This window comes from Camelus bactrianus, chromosome 18 (assembly GCF_048773025.1).
Source record: "Camelus bactrianus isolate YW-2024 breed Bactrian camel chromosome 18, ASM4877302v1, whole genome shotgun sequence".
Classification (NCBI taxonomy): domain Eukaryota; kingdom Metazoa; phylum Chordata; class Mammalia; order Artiodactyla; family Camelidae; genus Camelus; species Camelus bactrianus.
In genome coordinates, this window is record NC_133556.1 from 6,666,424 (window position 1) to 6,691,115 (window position 24,692).

General features: G+C 46.5%; 1 protein-coding gene and 1 long non-coding RNA gene across 7 annotated transcripts; both read right to left on the minus strand.

The window, feature by feature from the left end:
* Positions 1 to 1,613: 1,613 nt before the first annotated feature.
* LOC141573878 (uncharacterized) lies at positions 1,614 to 16,567 on the minus strand. Of its 4 annotated transcripts, none has more exons than XR_012500265.1 (4): positions 16,055 to 16,567; positions 15,512 to 15,638; positions 14,712 to 14,878; positions 1,614 to 8,510 (listed from the first exon to the last, which is right to left on the minus strand). It is a non-coding gene; the product is annotated as an uncharacterized LOC141573878 (long non-coding RNA). The 4 variants fall into 4 exon arrangements; XR_012500264.1 differs by having other exon boundaries at positions 16,111 to 16,367; XR_012500263.1 differs by having other exon boundaries at positions 14,712 to 14,850; positions 16,055 to 16,365.
* A 2,044-nt stretch (positions 16,568 to 18,611) lies between these two features.
* On the minus strand, positions 18,612 to 24,436 carry IFT22 (intraflagellar transport 22). 3 transcript variants are annotated; one of them, XM_010952726.3, is made up of 5 exons: positions 24,281 to 24,435; positions 21,032 to 21,108; positions 20,815 to 20,904; positions 20,342 to 20,544; positions 18,612 to 20,091 (listed from the first exon to the last, which is right to left on the minus strand). In XM_010952726.3, exons 1-5 carry the CDS (start codon positions 24,323 to 24,325, stop codon positions 19,943 to 19,945), a joined length of 564 nt encoding a protein of 187 aa, XP_010951028.1. In that variant the 5' UTR covers positions 24,326 to 24,435; the 3' UTR covers positions 18,612 to 19,942. The 3 variants fall into 3 exon arrangements, with proteins under 3 accessions (XP_010951028.1, XP_010951029.1, XP_074201953.1); XM_010952727.3 differs by lacking the exon at positions 20,815 to 20,904 and having other exon boundaries at positions 24,281 to 24,436; XM_074345852.1 differs by lacking the exons at positions 20,815 to 20,904; positions 24,281 to 24,435 and adding an exon at positions 24,081 to 24,207.
* Between the last annotated feature and the right edge of the window lie 256 nt (positions 24,437 to 24,692).

Consider the following 24,692-nt stretch of genomic DNA (forward strand, 5'->3'; position numbering starts at 1 on the left):
AGTACTTCTTCTCTCCACCTTTCAGAGTCTTCTCATAAGGTTATGCATTATGTCGGGCTGGACTTAGTGGGAGGAACAGAGAAAACCATGTCTATGTCATCTTGTCTGTAATCATCAGTGACCTCTTCTAATACCTGTGTATTTTCAGCTTATTTTTAAATAAAATTTTTATTTTAGCATAGTTTTAAGTTTACAGAAAAGTTTCAAAGATAGTGAATTCCCAGATACCCCAGACTTAGTCTCCCCTATTACTAACATTTTACAGTACACTTGCCATTAATGAACCAATATTAATATATTATTAAGTAAATGTCATACTTTGTCTAGATTTCCTTAGTTTTTACCCAATGTCCTTTTCTAAGATGCCATCTAGAACACAACATTATACTTTGTGGTCATGTTTCTCAGGCATCTTCTTAGATGTATCAGTTTCTCTGACCTTCCTTGTCTTTGATGACCTTGATAGTTTTGAGGCATCAGGTATTTTGTAGAATGCCCCTCAGTTGGGATTTGTCTGATGTTTTTGTCATGATTAAACTGGGGTTATGGGTTTTGAGGATAAAGACCACAGAGGCAAAGTGCCACAGTCATCACATCCTATATGGGTACCTACTATTGACATGTCTAATCACCGTTGACGCTGACCTTCACCTGGCCGAGGCAGTGTTTGTCAGGCTTCTCCGCTGTGAAGTTCCTTCCCTGCCTCCGTTCCATACTGTACTCTTTGGAAGGAAGTCACCACATGCAGCCAATATCGTATCTTTTTTTTACACTTACATCAGATCTTATTTTTCTCTTACAAATTCTGACTTCCTGGAGATGCTAATTTTTACTGGGTCCATATTTTTCCAGACATTTCGTTTTAATGTTCATTACACCAGTATCAAGCATTTATGCAGCAAAGAAAAGATGAATAAAAGGCACGATTTGAGAGACTTGCTCTCTTGTGCACTCAAAACTAATGTCCTAATGAGGCCTTTAAATACTATAATAGCTATTTTTAGGAAAAACCTAAAATCATAGGCAGCTATATAAGACCAATGGAATTATTCTGAATGCTCCTGTTTATTTCAAGGAAATTTATCAAAGGAAATAGAATCATTTCAGTTTTCTTTGGAAAGCTTATTTTAAGAAGAGGCTTAGATCTTACACATCATTTCCTCACGACTCTCTTGAATTCCAAAAAGGGAAGCTCAATTGTTAACGTTATATCTGTTCTTTTGTCAGAGACAGGGCTATTTTCAGACTAGATAGAATAGTTTGTGCTTTGTGAAGACTTCACAGTACATTGAGGCCTGAAAATAGTCATCCTGAGTGCACATATGGCCGTGTAATAGGACTTGAAACATAATGTTACCCTTTTCTAATACTAAAGACCATCCAGAGTTTTCTGGTTTTGCTTGTATGACCTACTTATTAGAACCATAACTTGTTTGATGCTGTTTCTGGATATGAGTAGTTATTAAGAGAAAATATGACTCTCTTACAAAATGGTTCCAGGAATACTCGGTAGAGGAAAAGGACAAGTGCTTAAAATAAGGATATTGTTAAAATGCTATCTGTGTTAAGGAAACTTTGTGCGATCCCTGACGTCATAATAAACAGAATAAAGGTTGTGATGATATTACATTATTCTCCCTTCATTACATTCCTTACATGGTATCGAATTCCACTTGGATCCAAGATTTAAACATAATCAAATGAAGCCATACGAGCACCATTAAAAAGGATTAACATTTTAACAGTTCTGGAATGGGAAATGTATAATCATTAGAGAAAATTCCAAAGCCATAAAATAAAAATGCAATAACCCGTGTTTGGTTTAAACACAAATGCAAACTCAAAAGACAAATGCCAATTCAGAAGGATATCTGCAACACATCTGACACCCCAAGGGCTAACATCTTCAATGAGTACAGATGTTTTGCAAAGGAAGAAAGGGAAAGACGAACAGAAAATAAAACAAGAGGCAATAAACGTAGGAAAAGATGCCCAGCCTTACTCACAGTCAAATATGAATCATTTCTCGCCCACTAGACTATAAACAGTGAAAATTCCGGAGGTGAGACGTTCAAGGCCACCAGGCCCGGCACTGTCCTTTGTCTCACAGTGCCACAGTACCATCTTTTGCACGTGGCCCTCCTCCACGTGCTCACAGGATGGCTGCCGCACCTTCAGGCAACATGTCCAGGATCCGGGCAGAAAGAAGGGGGGCAGGTAGGGGAAAGGCAAAAGGTTCCTGCTCCAGAGTCTGCACTTTGTCACAGGTTTTCTCAGAAGCCCAATTCTGCTTACATCTCTTTTGCTAGAACTGGCCCTGGGGCTGCCTGGGAGGACGGGGAAGTGATTTTTAAGAAAACTTTGAAAAAAGTATACCACTTCGGGATTTTCACAAAGTGAACCCACCCATCTGACCAGCATTCAGATCAGGAAAGAGGGTGGGAAGAGCCTCCTTGTAACTGCCAACGAGCTCCCTCCCAGTCACTAGCGAAGGGGAGCATTTTTAATGGGTACCTTCTCACTGTGACCAAAATTAGGTTAAGAAAGAAAAAGTGAATAAGGCACTTACCATCAAATCTCCCAAAAGCTTTCATTCTCAGTCCAAGAGATTGTCTTTTGAGAGACAATGGTTGAAATTTACAGTTTCTGTAATTTCATATTGTGAGCCCGGGACCAAGAACAACAGTCTGGCCCGAGCGAGAACTTTCTGCATCAGCGCACTCATAGGTGGATGCGCTGAGAATGTCCCTGTGGGATACTAACCGGGTCCGAGTTTAGAGACGTCTGTGAATGTAAGGACATCCTAGAGAACCATCGGGGACCTTATCCCATGAATACGATGAATTAGGGAACAGTGTACAAGTCTGTAGGCATCTTTTTAGAAGTGAGAAAACCCACAAATAAACTGTGTGGCCAAATCTTAGAACTGAATTCAGAATTTATTCAATATTACAGTACTCATAGAGAGAACATCTTTGTTATGAATACAGGCAACTTTTCTAGGGCTCCCATCCTACCAAACATGGTAACCTTCATCCTGGAGACAGTCCTGGTTTGTGGGAGGCATCCGTCAGCATTCTGACACCACATGGCATCAGTCAATTCACATGCAGTGGGAATTCTACAAATGCAATAAATGTGAGGGCTTTCAGGAAAGTAAAGCTCATTCAGCGTAAGAGAATTCACACTGGAGAAAAACCATATGCACGTAATGGATGTGCAAATGCTTTTAGACAGTGCTCAGTGTGCTAATTAGACATCTGGGATTTCAAAGCAGATAGGAGCCCTGGGAGCGTAATGGATGAGGAAGAACCTTCAATCAGAGTTCCAGCCTCAGACAATGTCAGCTAATTCATTCGGGACTTAACGCGGGCATTCGTGGTGAATGCGGGTAGCTGTCTAGGGGAAGCGTGGGGCGTACTGAACGTCAGATCATTCATGCTGGAGGGGAGCCTGTGAATACGACCAATGTGGAAAATCACTCGGGGATAGCGGGGCTCCTTCTCATCTTGGGCGAACGCACAGGAAAGAAACACTCTTGTTGTAAAGATTGCAGGAGAGCTTTTAGCCAGTAATCAGGCTAATTCATTCTGGAGAAAAACTTTGATTATGGAGAATGAGGAAATGCCTTCAGTTCTTTTCCTTATTGGATTGCAGAGAATCCTTACTGATACACGGGGAATTTTGGGGAGGAGATTCAGGCTTTATTAATTGCACTGAGTAGGGGTTCAGACTTTTTGCTCCTTCCAGTTGAATCAAAGCTCATTTCTTTCTCTGTTTATCTATAGAATTTTTTTGTCTCTCGTGACTTATCTTCCCCATGTTAACCTTGCTTTTCTAAGCTTAACTTCTAATTCTACTAGGTATCTGGTACATTTCTGCTGAATGAATGAATAATACAGCAGGCAAACAGCAGAGTCGGCCTGGTTCTGGCTTTCGGGGGCAGGACTCCCTAAAACGAGGAGGGCAAATAAAGACTGCACTGAGGCAGGGGAGGCTTACTGGCAGGATCTGGAGGTTGCAACTTCTAATATGACTGCAACTCATCTGTGTTCGGGCCCCATTAACTTGAGGAACTTCTGTGGGCCGCTTCTCTTTACTGCTGAAGACTATTTTGAGATGGGAAATGGGCTGGTGATTTTTCTCAAGTTCTGCATGTAATGGGATAATTTGTATTTGTAGGATACATCAGGAGGATGCCAGTTTCTGTCTGTTTTATATCTAAAACTAGAAATTTAAAGAGGAAGGGCTAGAGTTTTTGAGTTCAACTTCTCATGTCACAAGGGAAGGATCAGGCACATTTTCTTGAGTTGAAGCAACACAAAAAACACACTGCTTGATGAAAGCTGGATGAGAAGAAAGCTTAATCTAGTCCTTATCAACCGACTGAGTTCTCTCCTCCCAATCAAACTCCTTATCCTAGCCTAGAATTCCGAGTCTCCTAAAAGACATCCTTGCTGGCCACTACCTTCGTCCTCCGACTGAGGGAGAAGAGAATCAGGTCTTGTGCATTTCTGGCTCCTGGCTGTGCTTAGAGAAGACAGGAAGAAATGGTAGCGAAAAAGGGATTGGTAGAAAAGACACAAACAATGGAGAAAGTGGGGACTGGCCACAATTCAGGGCACCTTATTCCTAAGAGGATACAAAATGTTGCTAAGGCTGGCTGGAGAGTAACTAAAAGGCCTAGTTTTCTACCAGTTTAGTTCTAGCTGCCTTAAACTCCTTCCAGCTAGTACTTGGGGCTCATCAAATCCTGCTGTGGACACTGGCCTCCTTCTCTAGAATTCACCCGACCCAGCCCACCACTTGCCCCTGCCAATGTGCCGCTCTTCCACGGCTTCCCGCCTGTGCTCAGGCTCTGCATCCCAGGGATCAGCACTGCCCACCCCCCTACCCCACTAATTTGTTTTAAAATTCATCACTGTGCCCCATTTTTGAAGACTCACGCTCATACGTCTGGAACTTTCCTGAATCTTTCTTTCCTCATTGGTGCCCTGGAGGCCCTAGGAGTTGGAACTAGGAGCTGGAGCTCTCGCCTGTGTAGGCTGTGACAAGTCTTGACTTTTATTTCCTACCATATAAGTAAGATTTCCAGTGTCTGCACTTGGGCTGGTTCTCCATTTGGAGGTATACCAAGAGCCATGGGGCTGGAAGGAGTTGATGACGGAGAGGTTCAGAGGAGTGCTGTCCTGGTTAAGAAGGCCTCAGGCTGCAAATAGCAGAAATCTGCTTAGAAAATAAAGGGATTTAATTTATAGATCAAAGAGACTGAAGTAGGTGGTTCCAGGATAGGTATAGTGGCTCAACAGTATCATCAAAGACCCAGGCTTTTTTGTCTGTCTGGTCGGCCAACCTTGGTATGTTGGCTTATTCCCTTGATCTTGTTGCCTCTTGGTCTTAAAATGGCTGCTACAGCTCCAAGTATCATATCTCAGACATCCATGTCCAAAGTGGGAAGAAGGGACAGGCCTCTTTACTCTCTCTCTTTTAATCAGAAAACAAAAATTTTCCCAGAAGGTCCCCCAGCCATTTCCCTCTAAGTTTTGTCAGCAGAACTAAGTCACATGCCTACTTCTAAGCCAACAGACAGCAAAGGGAGTAAGTACCAGGCTGACTGCAGTGACTGACTCCCAGGGGCAAGGCAGGCCTGGGGAGCTCCGGGCAACAGGCGGCTCCAGGTCTGGCTCCTCTCTCTGCCTTTCATGGAGTCCCAGCTCTGCTCTGGTCATTCCCTCCTTTATCTTCTTGCAAAAGAGGCTCACTGTTCCCCCAACTGTAAGTGCATTTTCTCCATGCCATCGCTTGTTTTTGTTTTTCTTCAATTTCCCAGTTTATCCTTCACCATCATCCTGTTCAGCACAGTGGTTCATCCAGGCCCTACTTGCCCTTGTGACAGCTTGTCACAGGCTGTCCATCCTGTCTGATTTGGGGGTTCAGATTTCCTAAAAGGGGAATCTGACTGGTCTGACTGGCTTTCTTTATATGTCTGAGCCAAGTGACTTCAAAAGGTGTGGGCCACCCTATATGGATCCTGGTCCCATGACCTGCATGTGGGGCGGGGGATGGAGACAGGGTCACATGATACAACACAGCCACCTGGCAGTGGGGACTGAATGAGGCTGTTCCCCACAGAAGGGGAGGTGGAGGCTGGGACAGGTACAGCGCAGTGGAGAAGAGCTTGGACAGCGGGCTCCCGGAGCCCAGGGCAACACTGTAAGATCAGGCTCCTCTCCTGAGAGATACCATGTGGGCGAACACGGAGGCACCAGAGACAGGAGTGAAAGAGCCATTCTGGCCATTTCAGCCCCATCTCAGCGGATGCCCCTGGGAGACAGGGAGAGGAGCCCGGCTGGCAGACAGAGCTGAGGCTCGGCCAAATCCAGCTGTTCAGGTCGCTGTTTGTGGTCCAGACAGGGTGGAGCAGAAATAAGATGTTCCTGCTTTGTTCTGCCTGACACTCGACTTACAGAACGCAGGGCATAATCACAGATTGAGCCTGCCAGGACTCAGACTCTTCCCCCAAATTCCCACGGCAGAAATTCCAGTGACTGCCAGTAGAAAGCTGGGCATTTCTCATGAACGTGGCTTTAATAGGGGTGGGGAGCGCTCGGTACCTACTGGACTTGTTCTCTTAGAAACCATTTTGCCGCTTTGACAGGCCACAGAAGAGACTGTAGAAGCAGGAAGGACTATTGCAAGATGATCATGTAACAGGGACAGAAAATGGACTGGCCATTCCAGCAAATGGAATTAAAAATCCTGCAACGGAAAAACTAGAACTTTCAAAAGCACAGGGCACGGGGCAGACCTTAACTTTAACCCTTGCACCTCTACTTCTTAGATGCATGACCTTGGGCAAGTTACTTAACCTCTCTGCCTTTCAGCTTCTTCATTGGTAACCTGAGGATAGAAACATCCCATTTCAAGGCTTGTGGGAGGATGAAATGACACACTGCATGCGAAGCACTAAGCGCACGTTCGCTACAGCTACTGTCCGGGTCTCTCACACGCTCGGTGACGGGGGCCCAAGCCCCTGGGAGGGGGACAAGCTCGCTGGCGCTCATCACAAGAGCTGGCGTGGCTGTTCTGAGGGGGAGGGCCACTGGTGTCCTCCGTAGGAGGAGTGGGGCTGGGGGGTGACTTTACATACCATAAAGCTCTTTACAGCTTTCCTTTCAGACCTAGTTTCTTAAGCAATTTCCTAGAAGCCTCTGGAACAGCTTCTTTGGACAGGCCTTTGCCAGCTCCCTAGGAGTGCTGAGCTCGGAGTCCCCTGCCCCCCAGACACTTGTTCTCCCGGGAGCCTTCCCCTGGTTGGCCATTTCAGCTCCTCTACCTGTTTCTTTTATTTCTTATTCTGTTTGGTCTTGGGACAGTCCTTAGAGAAGGTATTCCTGAGACCCAGTGTTAACGACATTCCAGCCATCAAATTCCCAGAGAGCAGCCCAAAAACCCAGTGAACAGCTGTCCTCCTGCCCAGAGACGGCAGTGTGAGCCCGCAAGCCTCTAGTAAACAGACAGAGAGGCAGCTGGAAGGGCCTTCCCTTTCTCTCCTCAACCCTAAACGACCTGCTCACGTCTTCACCACGTTAACCCATTTAGATGCAGCCTTGGGTTCCCAGGAAATGCAGTTCTTTAGGGCAGTGCCAACCCTAGGGACCAGCCCTTTGTCTCCCCACCAAGAACATTTCTAACTTACTAGCTTTCAAAGACATTTAGAAGAGAGCGCCAAGGCTATAAATTCCTGCACAAATAGATGCAGAGAATTTGTCCCCCTTTTTGCAGGAGAGCCAGATTTTGTAGCTAACAAAACACAAGGGACATTTCTGCTTTTTGTGCTTGACCCAGAGCTTTGCCATGGACCAAAAGGATGATGTAATCACGGGGGTGACCCAGGGGCACATTCCAGGACAGTCCTTAACATCTGTTTTCCTGGTTGCCTACAAATGCTCCTTGGTTGCTGGTCTCCTCAGGAGCGATCACCTACACCGTGCCAGATGAACACCTACTATGTGCCACATGTCAAGTGAGGCACTGGGAGTGCAGGATGCTTCAGACATAGGCCTTGCCCTCAAAGAGCTCCAAGTTCACGTTGAGGGTGGACCCTGAGCCAGCCAGCCTTAACCAGGACACCGGCCAGCTCTCCAACATGCTGATTCTTGCCTTTCCCTGCCTGCCCCCTCAAGGTCACTCCCAAGGTTCACACAAGGTGTGGCAGCCAACAGTGCCTCTCAGGCAGCGCCCAGGCAATGGGGACCAAGCGTCTGGCTTCCCGGTGGTGGTGGTGGGGGGTGTTGGGGGAGGGGTGGCAATTAGGACTGTCACCTTCTTCCTGTGTGGCCTGGAAGAAGACAGCCAACAACCATCCTAGGGAAGGCAGGCTGCGTCTTCAAAGGTAAACACATCACCAACTGCAACTGCCCTGAACCACAAATCCATCTGCACTGACAGCGGTGTCTCCACAGCCACACACCATCCACAAGTCGTCCCGAGCTTGGTGTTCAGAGGCGCTGTGGAGAAAACAAACGACAAGATGTGGTTCTTCCTCAAAGACCTTTAAGTCTGTCTAAGAAGGAAAAAGCATAAGGAGGTCAGGAAGGACCAGAGCATTACAGGGGTGTAAAATGGGTCTTCGGGGCAGTGGACCTGGTGAGCAGAGCACTGGGTGGGAGCCCCAGTGCAGGCCTGCAGAGCTCCAGAAAGGCTTCATGGAAGAGGTGGCTTTGGGCCAGGCAGCATTTGGAGGGATGCTGCATTCCTGGGGGGGCTGCATGTGAGCCATGACCACAGGTGCTCAGACATGGTTCCCTCATCACCTGCCTTGGAATAAAGGGTTCACCCAGGGCTACTTCCTCTTCTTGCTGCTGGAGTCACAACAGCCAGAGGCTAGAGGGTTTGTCAGGCACAGAGCTTTGTGGGCTGGTGACACTCGTCTCCTGTGGTGTTGTCACAGTGTGAGGCCAGGGCCAGGGACATGCTGTCAAACCAACGCTCCGTCTTTCTGCCAAAGCAGAACCCCTGCGGAGGCCGTCCTGGGAGGACCGCTGCTCCTCAGCGGCCAGGCTTTGGGGATTTGATGCTGACGATCTCACTTTGGGGAACCACAGACTCTTAAGCCCAAACCTCGCTCCACTGGCATGATACACGTGGCCGAACATTTGGACCGGACTCTGATGGAACATCAAAGAGTTCAACAGCAGAGGACATCTCTGAACATTCTGAATAGGGAAAACTTCCACTCATCTCCTAATTCGTACTGGAGATTCTCTATGAATAGTGCCAACGTAGGAAAATCCTCAGAGTGAAGTGAGCAGCTAACAGAGGTGAGAACTTGCAGAGTGTAAGTGAAGCAGGTAGAGTGCAAATCAGAAGCTCAGCCTTGAGAACATCACACTGAGAAAATGTACATCCTCCCAAGGGTACAGGCGCTCCGAGAAAACAGCCCTCACCCAACAGCGGGTGAGCCATCCTGGAGCTAAATCCTTTCTGTGTAATGACTTGGGGGTGGTGGTCATTTCAGAAGACACAGGCCTCGTTCATGACCCAGGTGTTCTGACTGGAGGGAGGGTGGGTGCCTGTCATGAATGAGGGGACTCTTGGGGGGGGGGGCTCCGACCTCAGGAAACATGGGGGGGAACATGGGGGCCTGAGGAGGACTGTCAGAGGGGCCTCAGAGCACATGTCGAGTAAGAGAAAAACATGATGAAAGGGCAAGTTTAGAAAACGATTTTGTTGGAACTTGCACTTTTGGCACCAGTTACAGAATGACAGACACCCTGTGGGGGGCCACAGCTGCACACATACGATCCCTGGGGTCCGCTTGCTGGGGGACCTAGTACCATGCAGAGGAGAAGCCTGGGTCCGGGGCTCTGGCAATTTCCTTTTCCAAGGGGCCGAGATGTTTCTTCATGCGCCTCCTTCCTGCCCTTCAGTAAAGTCCTGGCCTTGTGTCTTCCACTGCCCACCTGTGACTGGTGCTGCCCAGTGGGCAGGAGGCCACCTGGCCATCAGGAGGCTGCTGATCGCTATTACATGTGACCACTGGCGGACACGCTCCAAGGGATGCTGCTGTAACTAGTCCATTCGTTCCTTCATTCAACAAATATCTTTTGAGCATCTACTCTACTCTGTACCTGTCATGTTATCAGTGCTGGGATAAAGGACAGGGGACAAGGAGGTGTAGCCCCAAGTGGCTCAGGCAACCCTGGGGATGAGAGAGAGCAATCAGGAAAGCAGCAGCACTTTGAGACTGCAGGAGTGTCTGTGTCCTGAGATTTTGCAGGGGGAGCCTCAGAGAGAGCTGGGGATGGAGGGAGGAACTCTGATCTAACGACTGCGGCCCTCGGGATGGGCTAGTGTGTGCTTTCTCCAGGCTCCCTGCGGGTGTAGTACCCCTGGTCTCCACTTTGTAAATAAATTCTGTACACAGCTGGCAAGTGGCACAGCCGGTCTGGCTCTGTCTCACTCCTGATCCCACTGTCTTCCTGCCACAAGGAGAGAACGGGTCCTTTAGCACCACTGTTCCTTGGACGATATTTCCAGAGGCTTTGGGGACAATGAGATGTGCCTGGTGAAGTGGGAATGGAAGGGGGATGGAAGGAGAGAAGGGGACTGGCTCTTGTAAATTTCACTTTGGGGAATGGGGAAGGGCACACTCATTCATTCACTTGTTCACACGTCTGTTCATCCATTTAGCAAATCTTTACTGAGCTCTGTGGAGGGCCAGAATTTGTCCTTCGTGCTGGGGCTGCATGTGCAGAAGACAGATATGGTCTTGCCCTTATGGAACTTCTCTTCTAGAAGGAGGCCTGTGATCAGATATACTGTGCGTTTTGAAAGGGGAGGTACTGGGCCCCATGGAAGCACAGAGGAAAATCTTTACCTAGACTCGCAGGGCTGAGGGGGACTCCTGGGAAGGAGTGATATGTCAGGTAAGACCTGGAAGAATAACCATCAGCCTGGTGTGTGCTGGGAAGAAGCGCACTGCGAGGTCTGTGGGCGGCGAGCAAAGTGGAAGGAGCCAGAAGAGGGCCAGTGCCGTGTATGTGAGGAGGACAGGGTGTGTGACATGGAGCGGGGCAAGGAGGGACTAGGTCATCCGGGGCCTCAGAAGGAGCTCAGACCGGCCCTAAGAACAATGGGAAGCCGTGAAGAGTGTTCATCTCAGGGAGGCATTGAGCTGTGTAGTTTATCCCCCTCCCCAAGCCCAAGGCCCAGCCGCGAGGAGACAGCTGTCCAAGGTCTCATCAAACTAGAGCAGATGTGGTGGAAGTGAGCATGTGCGTTCTGTCCTTTTCCCTCAGGAACCAAGGAGGTTTCCAAGAGGTGCAGTGAGCAGAGTGAGCAATAAAGCTAGGACTGAGTGCGGGTGGCTCCACAGGAGCCGCCTCGACCAAGGAGAAAACCTCTGGTGCTTGAAGAACTGACCTGAGGGTGCCCCCGACAGGCGGCTTTGGGACAGATGTGCGTGAGCAAGCATCCCCCTCTGGTGGCTGAAAGAGGTATTGCTCCTGTGTCCCACACAGGCCTGGGACGGGCTCTGGGTTCTCGCTGGGAAAGCCTGGTGAAATGAAGTCCGGGCTGCAAGTAGCTGTGAACCCCAGGAGGTACCCTGCCTCTCTCTCTCTCTCTTTTTTTTTTTTCAGAGAAACCTGAATTATTGAGAAAATGTGTGTGTGTGTGTGTGTGTGTGTGTGTGTGTGTGTGTTTATGTGAGAATATATATATACACACACACAGATAAGAAACGAAATGCTAGAAATGCATTACCAGTGATTCTGGAATTGATTCTGGTAGATGACTACATTTTTTTCATTTTGTTTATACATATTTCAAAACTTGGACATATATTATTTTGTTGGTAAGACAAAACAATGTATTGTTTTTTAACAAAGAGCAGAGGTGATAGAAAAGTGCCCCAAAAGGGGACGAAAGTGGAGGCCAGGGGACTAATGTGAGAGCTAAGTGGCTTGGTGAGGAGGTCCCTGTGCCCATCCACAGCCACGGGGCACACGTGCAGCCGGTCACAAAGCCACACGGAGAAGGCCTGTGCTGGCAACTGGGCTTCCAGAAGGCTGCCCTCCCGGCTGTGCCCCTCAGCTTACACACACCCCGACCTGGTGGTCCCTGCCCCTCTGCCTTTCTCTCATGTGCTCACTTTTCTCCCATGAAAATAGCACCCTCCTGACCTGGTCACACAGTCGGCCTGACTGCCGGGTTCTGGGTGATCTGGAAGTGTATTCCACATGCTCACATGTGGGGCTTCTCTCCTGTGTGGGCTCTGATGCGGAGTGAGGGGTGGGTCTGCTCAGAAACTAAAGCCATGCGTGTTACATCCGTGGGGTCTCTTTCTGGACAACTTTTCCAATGGGGGACAAGTTCTGGTCACTCTCATCACTTCCGTGGCTTCTCTCTTCTGCTCAAAACTCTTCCCTGGGGCAGGGCTGCTGCTCAGCCTCCCCTCTGGGAGGTTCCCTGATGCTGGTCTAAGGTCCTGGAACATTTTGAGGTGTCCCCCAGCTCTGGTGCCTGCAAACCTGCCCTGGGGTCTGCGTGAGTCACCCGTGGGGGTCTCTTTTCTGCCATGTTCCTGATCTGAGCTGCATTCCTGGTCCTCACCCCTGAGGTCACCAGCTGAAGTCATATGTAGAAAATCCAGATATTCCCTGTTTGCTGTGCAAAAAAAAGGCTAGTGAAATAAAACCCATGCCTACCACAGGGGACTGGTTACATAAATTACAGCATATCACACAGCAATGAAAAAATGAGGTTGCGGAAGAATTTTAAGGAGCATACATTTCTTTTAAAAAGCAGGTTATAAGGTACTATATATATATGGTGAGATTATGAATTACTTTCATTTTTTAGGCACATCTGTGTTTTCCAGATGTTTTATCGTTGAACATGTATTGTAAGGAAAAGCCCCTAAATTATTATTTTATAAACCAGAGGAGAAGATGAGGAAGAAGCAGGGGGCTGAAGCGGTAGTGGGGTGACGGGAGGGGATGTCTGAGAAGTCTGGGGAGAATCGTCGGAGCTCTCCTGGCCACACAGGAAGAGGGTGTGCTACACAGGTGGCTGAGGCAGCTGCCCCAGGGGCCAGGGTTAGTGACCCGCAAAGAGCAAGAGTCCTGGGGCATCCCTTGGAGGCCACAGGGGGTTGAAGCTTGGGTAACTGAAAGAAAGGGTAGAAGGAAGGAGCTGAGGCAGAGGGAAGAAAGCTGGATTTGAGGGGACGGTCTGGCTTTGGACAAAGAACTCACACACATTGTAAACAATAATTTAAAAAAATAACTTTTGCATGTGGGTACTTTGTCATTTACCAAGTACTTTCTCACCTATTATACTGATGCTTACAGATGAGGAAACGGAGGCTCAGAGAAGTTAAAGGACTTGCTCAAGGTTGCACAGCTGGGATGCAGTGGAGCCAGGACCCAAATCCACTGGTTCCAGCACTCACTACGCTGCGCAGCTGTCCTGCGTGGGCTAGGGCAGTGAAGCTGTGTAAAAGCTTAAGGTCAGGGAGGATGTTAGAAACACTTCACCAACTAGAACAGAGGCTGGTCTCATCTGGAGACCTAGAGGCAGAGGCCCAGAGGCCTCCTGCAGGACTTGATGAAAACCATTAGATGCTGGACTTTGGAAAAACCCTGAGGGTCAGCGAGGAGTCACTGGGGTGGCCAAAGTGGCTGGTGGGCACTCGGAGACACAGGGCAGCAGCTGCTCACCTAAAAATCCAGGAGCATTTCAATACCTCAGCAACCTATCCACCCACTCAGGTGGCGCCAGATGAATGTCGCCCCTACCTCCGTGTCCTACGGATGCCATCAGTGACAGGAGACTCTAGAAGTTGTCCAGTGTGCTACTAATTTCATCTTGGGAGCTTTTCAGTCAAACCACACTCCCACAATAAGGGACTTGATGTTCCCCTGGTATAAGTGTGGACACGTCCAAATCGGTGAGGTCAAACCTTGGTTCCCTGTGTTTATGCAAAGATCAGTGGGCACTGCAGATCTAAAGCAGCAACCCCCTAGTGGTGTTACTTGGCTTTGCAATGAGCGTGTCTGGTCCTGTTAGAGAAATGTACTGAATTCTGAGAATTTACAGCAAACAGAAGCAGCGATGTAATGACTCCTCTGTGGAGGAGGAGCCAGGAGCATGTCCACCTCTCCACTCTGCCTGTTTCCTGCTCAGGCTGGGGTGGATGCCTCATCGGGTCCCTGTTCTCTTGATTCCCAACAGCCTGCCTTTCCCTGGAGCAGGACCCTGCCTCCATACACCCCACAATGTGGCTTGATCGCCCTGGTTCCCTTTAGATGTTGACTACAGGCCCCATGAAGGGAAGAAGAAAAGATTATGCCGCTGACAGTAAAGGTCTCTGTGAGCCACAGTGTGGAGTGTGGTTTGGCTAAAAAGCAACCACACCTGAACTCAGAACAGCCTAGTATTGCATCTGGTGTAATTCTTCACCAAATGAAGGACACCCAGCTGTGGCTGGGGCACCTGTGCATGGCTGAGACTCTCTGCTGCCCTCCAATGACCTCAGGACCTCTCTGAGTTCTGGATTTAATGTCTCATGCTAGTCAGAGGGGACACTCAGCTCCCAGCCAAGATCTGTAAGCTGTGACTTTCTGTCCTGCTTTTCAGCACAGGAGGCCTGGGAAAAAGGATGGAAGACACCAATCTTCTCCCCAGGAGATGCTGCCTCTTACCAATGGCTTGGAGCGAGTGGAGCTCCCAAGATCCACCTTTGAACTGGGTCTCCATCGGCTGAAGATGGTGATGCGCGGTGGTGATGCAATTCTCATGCTGGCAGTGGAGGTGCCATCTCCCTGTGGAAAACTTCCTGTTCTGGAGACAATGAAGAAAGTTGGGAGCTCTAAAGGAAATAAAGGTAATCATTCGCTTTTTCTTTTTAGAAAATGTCTTGTTAAACTTCTCCCCCACCCCAGTGTATTTCTCTAAAAATTATTCTTCCCCCCCCCCCCCCCTTTTTCTAGTGGAGGTACTGGAGATTGAACCTAGGACCTTGTGCGTGCTAAGCATGCGCTCTACCACTGAGCTATATACCCACCCCCTGAAATTATTCTTTTCTGATGACAAAGCAACATCTGTTCCCTGCAAAACACAATCAGGTGTTAATGTTTAATAAAGATGTACAAAAAGAAAATCCTTCATAATCCTGTTTCCAAAGATAATGTAAAGTTTTTAAATTTTATTAAAAAATTTTCCTCAGCTTTATTGAGGTATAGTTGAGAATTTAAAATTATATATATTTAAGGTGCACAGCTTAATGATTTTAAATTAAATGTTGATTCAAGTTTGGATAAAATAGCTATTTTAAAAACTAAATAACTCTGATTATGTTAAAGTAAATATAATTTGGATCTATTGATATGACCATATTTCCTGACAATTTCCCTAAATGTCCTGGTTTCAAATAGTCTGTCTAGCTGTTCTCAAAAGCCGTCAGAACATCCCAGAAATTGTAGTTTTTCTGAATCCAACCTACCTCTCCCCAGAAGCTTCTGAAACTTGATCGTGGAGCTGTCTGATTCTTTTAATCATGTAAAAGCTCTAAGTAGAGCATGGACAATTACTTTGGCGGATTCCTTAACATCGTCAACGTTCACATTTCCCTGATTGTAAAAAATTGCACAACTGTTGTTAGAGTCATGATCCAAATAAGGTTTACAGGCAGCATTTGGCTGGTAAGTCTCTTTAGGTACACTTCCCACTTAAATTTTTTTTCATCTTGTAATTTGTTGTATTTCATCACTTTGTCTTAGAACGAAATGACGCTTTGCAAATGCTTGAGCGCCTGTTCTGTGCTAGACACTTTGTGCTGAAAACAAAGGCGTGAGCAGATTTGGGGCAAATCACTGACTCTCCCTGGGCCTCGGTCCCCCCTTCTCTAACAAGAGAGGATTAGACTAGATGCTTCCTAAAGGTTCCATTGATCCACTCAGATCTCCCTTCTTATCACTGTTTCAACTTGTGCGTCTACTGAAACCACAGCCAAACCTATTCCCAGGGCATCCCCGCCGTAACCTACCCCAGCGGGTGGGTAGGGCCTGGGCCAACACACCCCCTTTCCGGGCGGCTGCCCACCTGCTTAGGAGCCCCGAGGCCGGGTAAAGCGGGAGGAGCTCGCCCGGACGCCGCAAAATCGCTTTGATGGCGGCGGCCGCCGCTAACGGCCGCAGCTCGGAACTCGGGCACGGGCCGGTCCCGCCCAACTACATTTCCCAGAGTCCTCCGCGACCAGCGGTTACCACGGAGACGGGCCGGGCTCGTCGGGTGACCCTACGCAGAGCAGCCTTCAACCCCACGGCTTCCAAACGGGCCGGTTCCGCTTCCCACCCACCCACCCCTTGGTTCTGGGGCTCGAGGAGGCAGAGCCTTTCGCCGGGCGGGGGCTCCGGGAGGCCGAACTACATTTCCCAGGCGTCTCCGGGCACATTCCACTTTTGGTCGCGCGGCACCAAAAAGGTAACGTCGAGTTGTTGCCCAGGAGACCAGTCCCGAGGTAATTTTGGGCCCCTGAAGCCGGTGAACAGAGGAGCTGGAGACAGAGAAGAGAGATAAAAGAGAAAAGAAGGATGGGAAACTTGGTTATAAAACAACATAAAGTGTACATTCCCCTCTGTTTACCTCTTTTGTTTCTACGGACGCCCCGCGCCAGCATCGCACAGCCCCCTGGGAGGTGCGGGCGGTGCTGCCCTAAGGATTATGGGAAATGTAGTCGTTGATTAACTGCCACGCCTCGAGCACCTGCAAATCCTCCCAGCCTCTCCCTGCTTGTCCACTCGAGCACGATGTTTGCAGCCCCAGTACTTACGGACTCTTGCCCTTTCTCTTCGTGCCAATCTTCGGTGCTGTATTTCAGACATCCTCTCAAGTGTGTTCTCCACGCGGCCACTGAAGTAATTGCCCCTGCTCTGCTTAGGCCTCTTAGACGGCTAACAGAATCAAGTCCATGCTAACTGGCTGGTGTGTGTATCTGACCTCTCACCTACTGTCTCCCACTAGTCTCATATGTAACGATTTTCTTTAGATTATTCTTCATCGCATTTACGATTGATATCTTAAAGGCATTGTCACTATTTTTTAAAAATGCAGACACAACTTATTGCTTTTAACAGTTGCATCCCTAAAAAGGTGAGAAATTGAGTGTAGTTGGGTTTGCAAAATATTCTCGAAAAGTATTTGAAATGGGTTTCTATCAGTAGAAACCAAGTTCCTCATACTCTGATAAAATCAGAATTTTATTCTTCTGAACAAAATACTTCATTATGTGGTATGGTTAACTCACGCCCAGATACTTTCCGGGCCTTGTAAAGTCACACGAAAGATGAAAAAAGAAAAGTTGGTTCTTGCATCAAGTACTTACCACAAAACTCTGGTAAGACTATAAATATAAAATGGATGAGTTATTTCTTTTTTACACAACACTCTGAAAGTCTAAGATCTATAATTATGCCTCATCCAAAGAGCTGTAAGCATGGAGTAAATCTGTGCTGAGGCTTTAGAGAAAGGAGGCATATTTTAAAAGACAGATGAGGTGTTGCTCACATCAAAGCACCAAGAACTTTCCTTTTGAAGTGGGAATACTTGGCAGACACAACATTTCCATTAGCTTTTAACTTTGGTGGGAAGAATGGCCCATATCGTAAACGTGAAATCCTTCATTTCTTGCCTACAGAAAGGGTACATTTGTTGAGAAAGCGTCAGCCGAGGCCAGAGTATTCATGTCGTTCTCAACAATCAGGTGGGAAGGCTGGAGGCAAGGTACAGAGGAGCCATAGTTTAGAATAACTTTCTTCAGTGGTAGAAATGCAGCTACCTTTTCCATGGATATCAGGAGTACTGGTCTTTTGTTAATTCTTACATGTTCTCAGTTAAAGAGAACAAGCAAAGTAGAACAGCAAAGCTCTACTTGATGTTATAGGAATTTAGCCTATGCTTTGGATGTAAGGGTCTTCTGTTGTTCCAGAAAACATATAGTGATCTCCAGGAGCCTCCCTAAACCATGTTGAGATACGGACATGCAAGTTACAATATAAGCGAATAAGTTGTAGTTTTCTTTACAACAGATAGAGCTTCAGAATACTACTTGGTCATTTGATTGGTTTCAAGAAATATGATGCTGTATCTATCTGCAACATACTTGCCGACCACTTTCTGGGTGGTTTAGCTTCAAAAATGTTTATTTGCCCTGCTCTTGTTGCTGTGGTTATTACTGCTTTACTAGGTTCGGTATCAAAGGGTGACACTCTTAGCCAGGTCCACTTGTGGACCCATCTGCACGGTTACAAGACAGTGGAAAGAGTAGGGGCGTGGGGTCCAGTTCTGTCCCTGTCCCTAACTTGTTGCATCACCTTGAACTAGTCATTTTTCATCCTCCTGCCCCCATGCAAACCTGTTCCTCTTCCGTGAATGTCTCAGTGAACAGCATCTGTGGTAGGCTGAATATTGGCTCCCAAAGATATCAGGTCCTACTCCCTGTAACCTGTAAATGATACTTTACTTGGAAAAAGCATCTTTGCAGATGTGACTAAGTTAAGGATCTTTTTAATTTTTTTTGTCTCCACAATTCATAGCTCTCTTCCTTTCTTTAAAAAATATTTTTATTGAAGTATAGTTGATTTACAATGTTGTGTTAGTTTCAGGTGTATAGCAAAGTGATTCAGTTATACATGTATATATATTCTTTTTCAGATTCTTTTCTATTACAGGTTATTGCAGGATGTTGAATATAATTCCCTGTGCTATACTGTAGGTCCTTGTTGCTTATCTGTTTTATATTTTATTATAAATAATTTTGGGGTTAATTTTTTATACTTTATATATAGTAGTGGACATCTCTTAATCCCAAACTCCTAATTTATCCATCCCCTCCTTTCCCCTTTGGTAACCATAAGTTTGTTTTCAATGTATGTGAGTCTATTTCTGTTTTGTAAATAAGTTCATTTATAGCATTTTTTTTTAGATTACACTTATAAGTGATACCATGACATTGTCTTTGTCTGACTTCACTCAGGATGATAATTTCTAGGTCCATCCATGTTGCTGCAAATGGCATTATTTCGTTCTTTTTTGAGTAATATTCCATCTTAAGTATTCCCTACTTTTCTCCCACTCTCAGTTGAAAAGCCCCTGTATCAAATTTTGATCTATTTTATGTATTTTCAGGTTGGCTATATAAAAGATGAAAGTTATGAATGAACAATAATTCCTAAGATTATTAAAACAAACTCACTTGTATAATAAGCTGTAAACTCACCTTATTTGGTTATTCTGAGCATTAAATGTTTTGACCATTTTTACAAATTAGGAGTTATGACAATATAACGTTGTTTTTCCATGTATTACATAAAGTAATATTTAAGAATTAAATTCCCCTAAAATAGTAAGAAAGCTTTTTAGAAGATGTATATGTATTCCACCTTCTGATGTGATGTGGTATCCAGATACCAAGGACATCTCAATAAAAATAAAATCTTGGAGAGGATAAATGCTAATATTTTTCAAAAATAATTAGGTGAGTTGTAAAGATTAAGGAATGAAAACCATATTCAAACCAATACATGTGATTAAACCACTGTTGTATCACTGGGCTGTGACAGTTACAAGTCCACAATTTTTATAACGTGACATATTTGATGGGGAAAAGAAAAAAGCCACCTCAGTTTTCCAGCTCTTTGGAGGGGTCTAGGCAAAGGAATCAGGATTCAACAACAAGATTTTCTCAGTTGAACAAAGGGCAGAGAACAGATGGTACAAGTCAATTCCCTGGCTGTCCGGTACCTTTGGGCAAATAAGGAAGATGTCTTCTCCAGCCGCAGGGACAAGAGAACAGCAGCAGCCAGTGGGTTTCAGGTCTGCACTGGGAGAGAAGCTGACATCACTTGGGATGTGGAAGCATCCAGATGAAGGCCGGTTAGGTGATGATTGACATCTCCTCCCGGTCTCTGCTCTCAGACACTGAGTTGATTATGCTTCTTAAGTACTTGATGAATTCCACCCTGATCTCTTCGGGGTCATCCTCAAGATTCGAGTGCACCAGCTTCAGTTTGTTCAAGGGTGGCACTTAAAAAAGGAAAATGAGGTAATTAGGCGTGAACTTTTCATGAGGGGCGATTTCTAACTCCAGGTGACCTGGGTCTTACAGGAGCCAATTCGTTTAACTTTCCCAAATCCAAAAATAAAGTTGTGTCTTGCTTGATATAATTTAACAGAGAAAGGTTTCACCACACTGCCACCTGGCAAGAGGATCTACAAGCGCTACAAGCCCAAGCATTTAAGACAAAAGCAGAAAGGAGAACTCCAGGCTCCTTACCCAAAGCCGGGTTTCCTTTATCACTTCCAGAGCCCGGTTTGTGGTGTGCAATTAACAGACACTGAGTATCCTGTAAAAACTGCTGCTGGACAAAGCAGGAATACCACATCTCAATTTCCTTCAGGTGGCTTGGGATGTCAGCATTGAAGACAATCACCACCCCGTGAGAGTCCTTCATCAGGGCTGGCCAGCAAGACTCGAACCTGCGAGGCAGAAAAGGATAAAGAGTGAAGAGTACGTGGTTCTGGTTTCTAACTGTGGACTTGAAAAATAATATCTTAGTATTAATCATTGATGAAATATCTCTCACTGTATCATAACCCAATCACTAAAGTTTCAAGAGCAATGCATGTCACCAGTAATTGATCAAGTCCCTAACACATGCTAGGAGGAACACTGGGCCCAAGTCCAAGATGCCTGGCGGGCAGCTGATTTTTGACTCATTTGATGGAACAAATGCTCTTCAAACGTACTTTGGATCGCCACCACAATCCCAGAGCTCAAATTCACACCCCGTGCCTTTGTTGTTGCTGGCAACGTGTGGGTTCTCAAATTCCAGGATCCTAAAGATAAAAACAAGAGCAGCACCTCTACTTAGGAAACATTACACTCTGGGAACGCCACCAGCACCAAAGGCGGGGGTGGGCAATGGCTGGGGACTCTGTGGGACGCAGATTTTTCGGGGCTCACCTCACTCCTTGGGTTGGATTGTATTCAGTGATGTCGGAAGATTCTGTCAGGAAGTTGGCCAGAACGGTTTTTCCACTCTGTGAAAATGAAGATAATAAAAGATCTTCGCTGAAGAGCAGAAAAATAAGCCGTAAGTGAGCCCTCCAGTAGCCAGCCTGGGATCAAGTGTGATGGACTGGAGGCCGTGGCCACCCCGAGAGCAGCAGGACTGTCTCAGGTTGGGCGGGCACAGCCTCCTCTGGGGCCCACAGAACACAGATTTCACTGCTGGCTGTCCTGATGGGTGGCTTTACCCACACTGATGTCCCCTCTGGCTTTCAGTTAACGTCTCTGAGAACCACAGAAAACATCGTGTTTTCTCTCTTCTTGCTCGCTCCTCTCCAGATCTTTTAAGAAAACACAGCTTGTCACAGATAGGAAGCCACTGAAGCCCAGAGAGGGGAAAGGAATTCCTCAAGGTCACAGAAATTCAAAGTCAGAGCTGGGTCCCAGGCCTGGGGACTCCTGGCTGGTTGTGCCAAACTCTCACCTAGGGCTGTTTCCTCTTCTGGATAACCCAAGTAATACACATCCCTATTTAAAACACAAAAAACAGCCCTCCTCGTCCCTCTGCCCAAAGTGTCCATCTTTCCATCCATCCTGTTCTCTCCCCCAAGGAAACGATTATGATCTGTTTTTCAGACCTTGTCTATATATTTGCGTAGTTCATGGAACAAATAGTGTATATGCTTGAATATAAAACAAGTTTTTTCCTCCCCCCAAATAATTCCTCAGAAGAAAGGGAATCTCTTACATTTGAGTCCTTTTAAAAAAATCTCTGAAATTATGCCCTGCTCTCTCAGTTACCTTACTTTGAGCCAGAACTGCTTGACCAGAACAAACTCAGTCAATGCCAGTTTGGGAGGTTTATGGTCACTTGACAGAATCAGAAAAAAAAGTGGGTGGTGGGGGAAAGAGGAGAGGGCCTTAACACTGCTTTAGCAATTTTTCTTGAGGAAGTGGCCTCACTTAAAAATAACAGTTAAGTGTTGTGGAGATCATGAATATTTATCTATAAAATGAATGAATAAAACAAATGACCTGATGTTATAGAAGAGTTATTGGGGCTGGAATACATTTCCAGGAACAGAATCATACACAGATTCAAAAAATGCTGTATCCTAAAGTACTTAGATGATGTGCTTTGTCACGGGATTCAAAAAGCGGCTTTAGTCGTAGAGATGATTTGGGTATCAAAGGGGCTTGAATAAAACCGCGTCATGAAATGCAAGAATGGAATAAAACAGCATTTCCAAATTAATACTATCTTAATGTACCTTTAAATGTGTATATGGCTACATTAATACATGAAACATTATACAAGTGTACTTATGTATTTCATCTATGCCCTTAAAGTTTATATATACAAGTTGGCTAAAAACAATTTGTTGAAGGCGGAGGGTACTTATGGGAAAATGAAGAAACTGTTAGACCCATAGGGTATTTTTGTGTCTACCTTGTGGCAGGTGCTGCTGAATAAATAAGAAGGTGGCTTAGTGATAAGTACTAGGATAAACATAAAGCAATAGAGGCTGAATTCCGTGGTCAGGGAAGGCTGCACAGAGAAAGTGTAAACTGAGATTTGAATGACAATGAATCAACCAAGACATCCAAGCAGAGGGAACAGCTAGTTCAAAGGCACCAGGGCAGGAATGGACACAGCATATTAAAGGAATAGAAAAGTTGGTAAATTTGAAAAGGAGCGAGGGAGAGGAAGGTATTTATATCCAGAAACATCTTGTTGAAGTTAGGTGATGAATACTAGGAGTTCATTGTTCTTTCTCCCCTTGTGTATGTTTGAGAATTTCCATGAAGGACATCTATGCTTGTTTTGCTTTTCATAATTCTAAGCATATTTTGTTACCTGCCTATTTCATTTAATAGTTTGTCTTGGAGAGTTCTCTGTGTCAGTATACATGGACTTGGCTTATTTTGTTTCAATGTTGTGAGTCTTCCAAAGTAAGAATGTACCTTAATTTATTTAGACATTCTCTCATCAATGGGCACCTAGGGTGTTTCCACCTTTTCAATATTGTAAACTGCTCATGGGGAACGTGGACTAGTCTTTACAGTAGATTCTGAGAAATGTAATTGCCACACTAAAAGCTATGCACATTTCAAATTTTAGTAATTTGATCTCCAAAAAAACCCATTGTCAATTTATAGCCCATCAACAGAATCCTAAAGTACTCCTTCCCCCACAAGCATCCTAACGCTGAATGTTATCAGTCCTTTAAACTTTTCTCATCCAATCTGATAGGCGAATTGTCATCTTCTTGTTTTTATTTGTGTTCCTGTGGCTGTGAGGCTGAGCATTTATCATATTTATTGGTCAGCTGTATTTCTTGTGCACAGTCTTTGCTAGATTTTTACTGAATTGCCTTTCTTTCTTTTTTTCTTTTTACTAATTCTTAAATTTTCCTGTATATTCTACCTATTAATCCTTTTTTTGTTTGGTTGCGCATTTTGCTAATATTTTCCCCAGCCTTTAACTTTGCTGTTATTTAAGGTTTCTTCATTTTTGTGTTGTGTTTAAGACTTTCCCTGTCTCAAGATTAAAAACATCTTTCCATATATACAGCTTCTCAGCGAGTGGTCCCTGCACGAACAGCATCAGCAAAAAGCAACTTCTCAGGTCCCTCCCACACCTACTGAATCAGCACTCTGGGCCAGGACCGGCAAGCCGCGTTTTTATCAAGCCCACCAGGCAATCCTGATGAGTGCGGAAGGTGGAGAGTTATTCGTTTACTACTTCCACAGTTGTTGTTGTACACATTTAACTTTTTAGTTCATCTACATTTTATTCTTGTATACGGTGTGAAGTACAGGTGGATTTAATCCCACTACGACCACCACACACACATTAAAAGCGAACTGTTCCAAGACCAGGTAATAGTTCAGTATTTCCTCCTGGTTTTCTTGTTCCACAGACATATTTCACTAGAGACAATCACGGGCGTAAAGGAGAGTCGTGAGATCTAGGCTCTAATTCCATAAAGCCACTCACTACCTTGGGGCTTCCGCCCTCAGTACAGCCAGGTCAAGGTCTGGAGGCGCCGAGTTCATGGTGAGGCCAGCGGCGCACAACAGGGTGGGCGCGGAGGGACTGGGCTTCCACTTCCTGGGGGCTCCAGGCTCAAGGCACAGCCCCGCGGGCGACCCCGCGCCCGCCCGAGCCCCGCTCACCGCCCCCGCCGACTCCGGCCTCACCTCGCAGGGCCCCACGAAGAGGATCTTGGCCTTCAGCATCGCCATCCGCCGCCTGCACGACGGCCCGAGGCCACCCAGGCGCAGCCGGGACTCGCGCCGTCGTCAGGGCGGAGCATAGGCCGCCTCGCCGGTTGGCTGCTTCGTTTCCAAGGAGACGGGAGCAGCCCGCGGGGGCCGACGGGAGTGGGCGAGTTCCTGAAAGGGGTTGGGCTTGGCGCCTAAAGGGCGTGGTCCGCTGGCTGCCTAGGGGGCGGAGTGGCCTTCGGATGGAAGGAGGGCGGCAAAGCAAGGGGGGCGGGGAGCAAAAAACTCGGATCCAGATTCGCTTCTGAGCGGGGAACCCCGCGGAGCTTGCGAGTCTGGACTCTGTAGGGAGGAGTTGGATCGCGGCGCCCCAGTCTCCTTTATTCCT

Coding starts and splice junctions, on each gene's coding strand:
- IFT22 (XM_010952726.3), bottom strand. CDS start 24,325: ATGGCGATGCTGAAGGCCAAGATCCTCTTCGTGGGGCCCTGCGAG. Junction 20,905..21,031: donor AATCCAACCCAAGGAGTGAG/GTGAGCCCCGAA, acceptor TTTTATCTTTAG/GATCCTGGAATTTGAGAACC. Junction 20,092..20,341: donor TAAAGGAAACCCGGCTTTGG/GTAAGGAGCCTG, acceptor TCCTTTTTTAAG/TGCCACCCTTGAACAAACTG.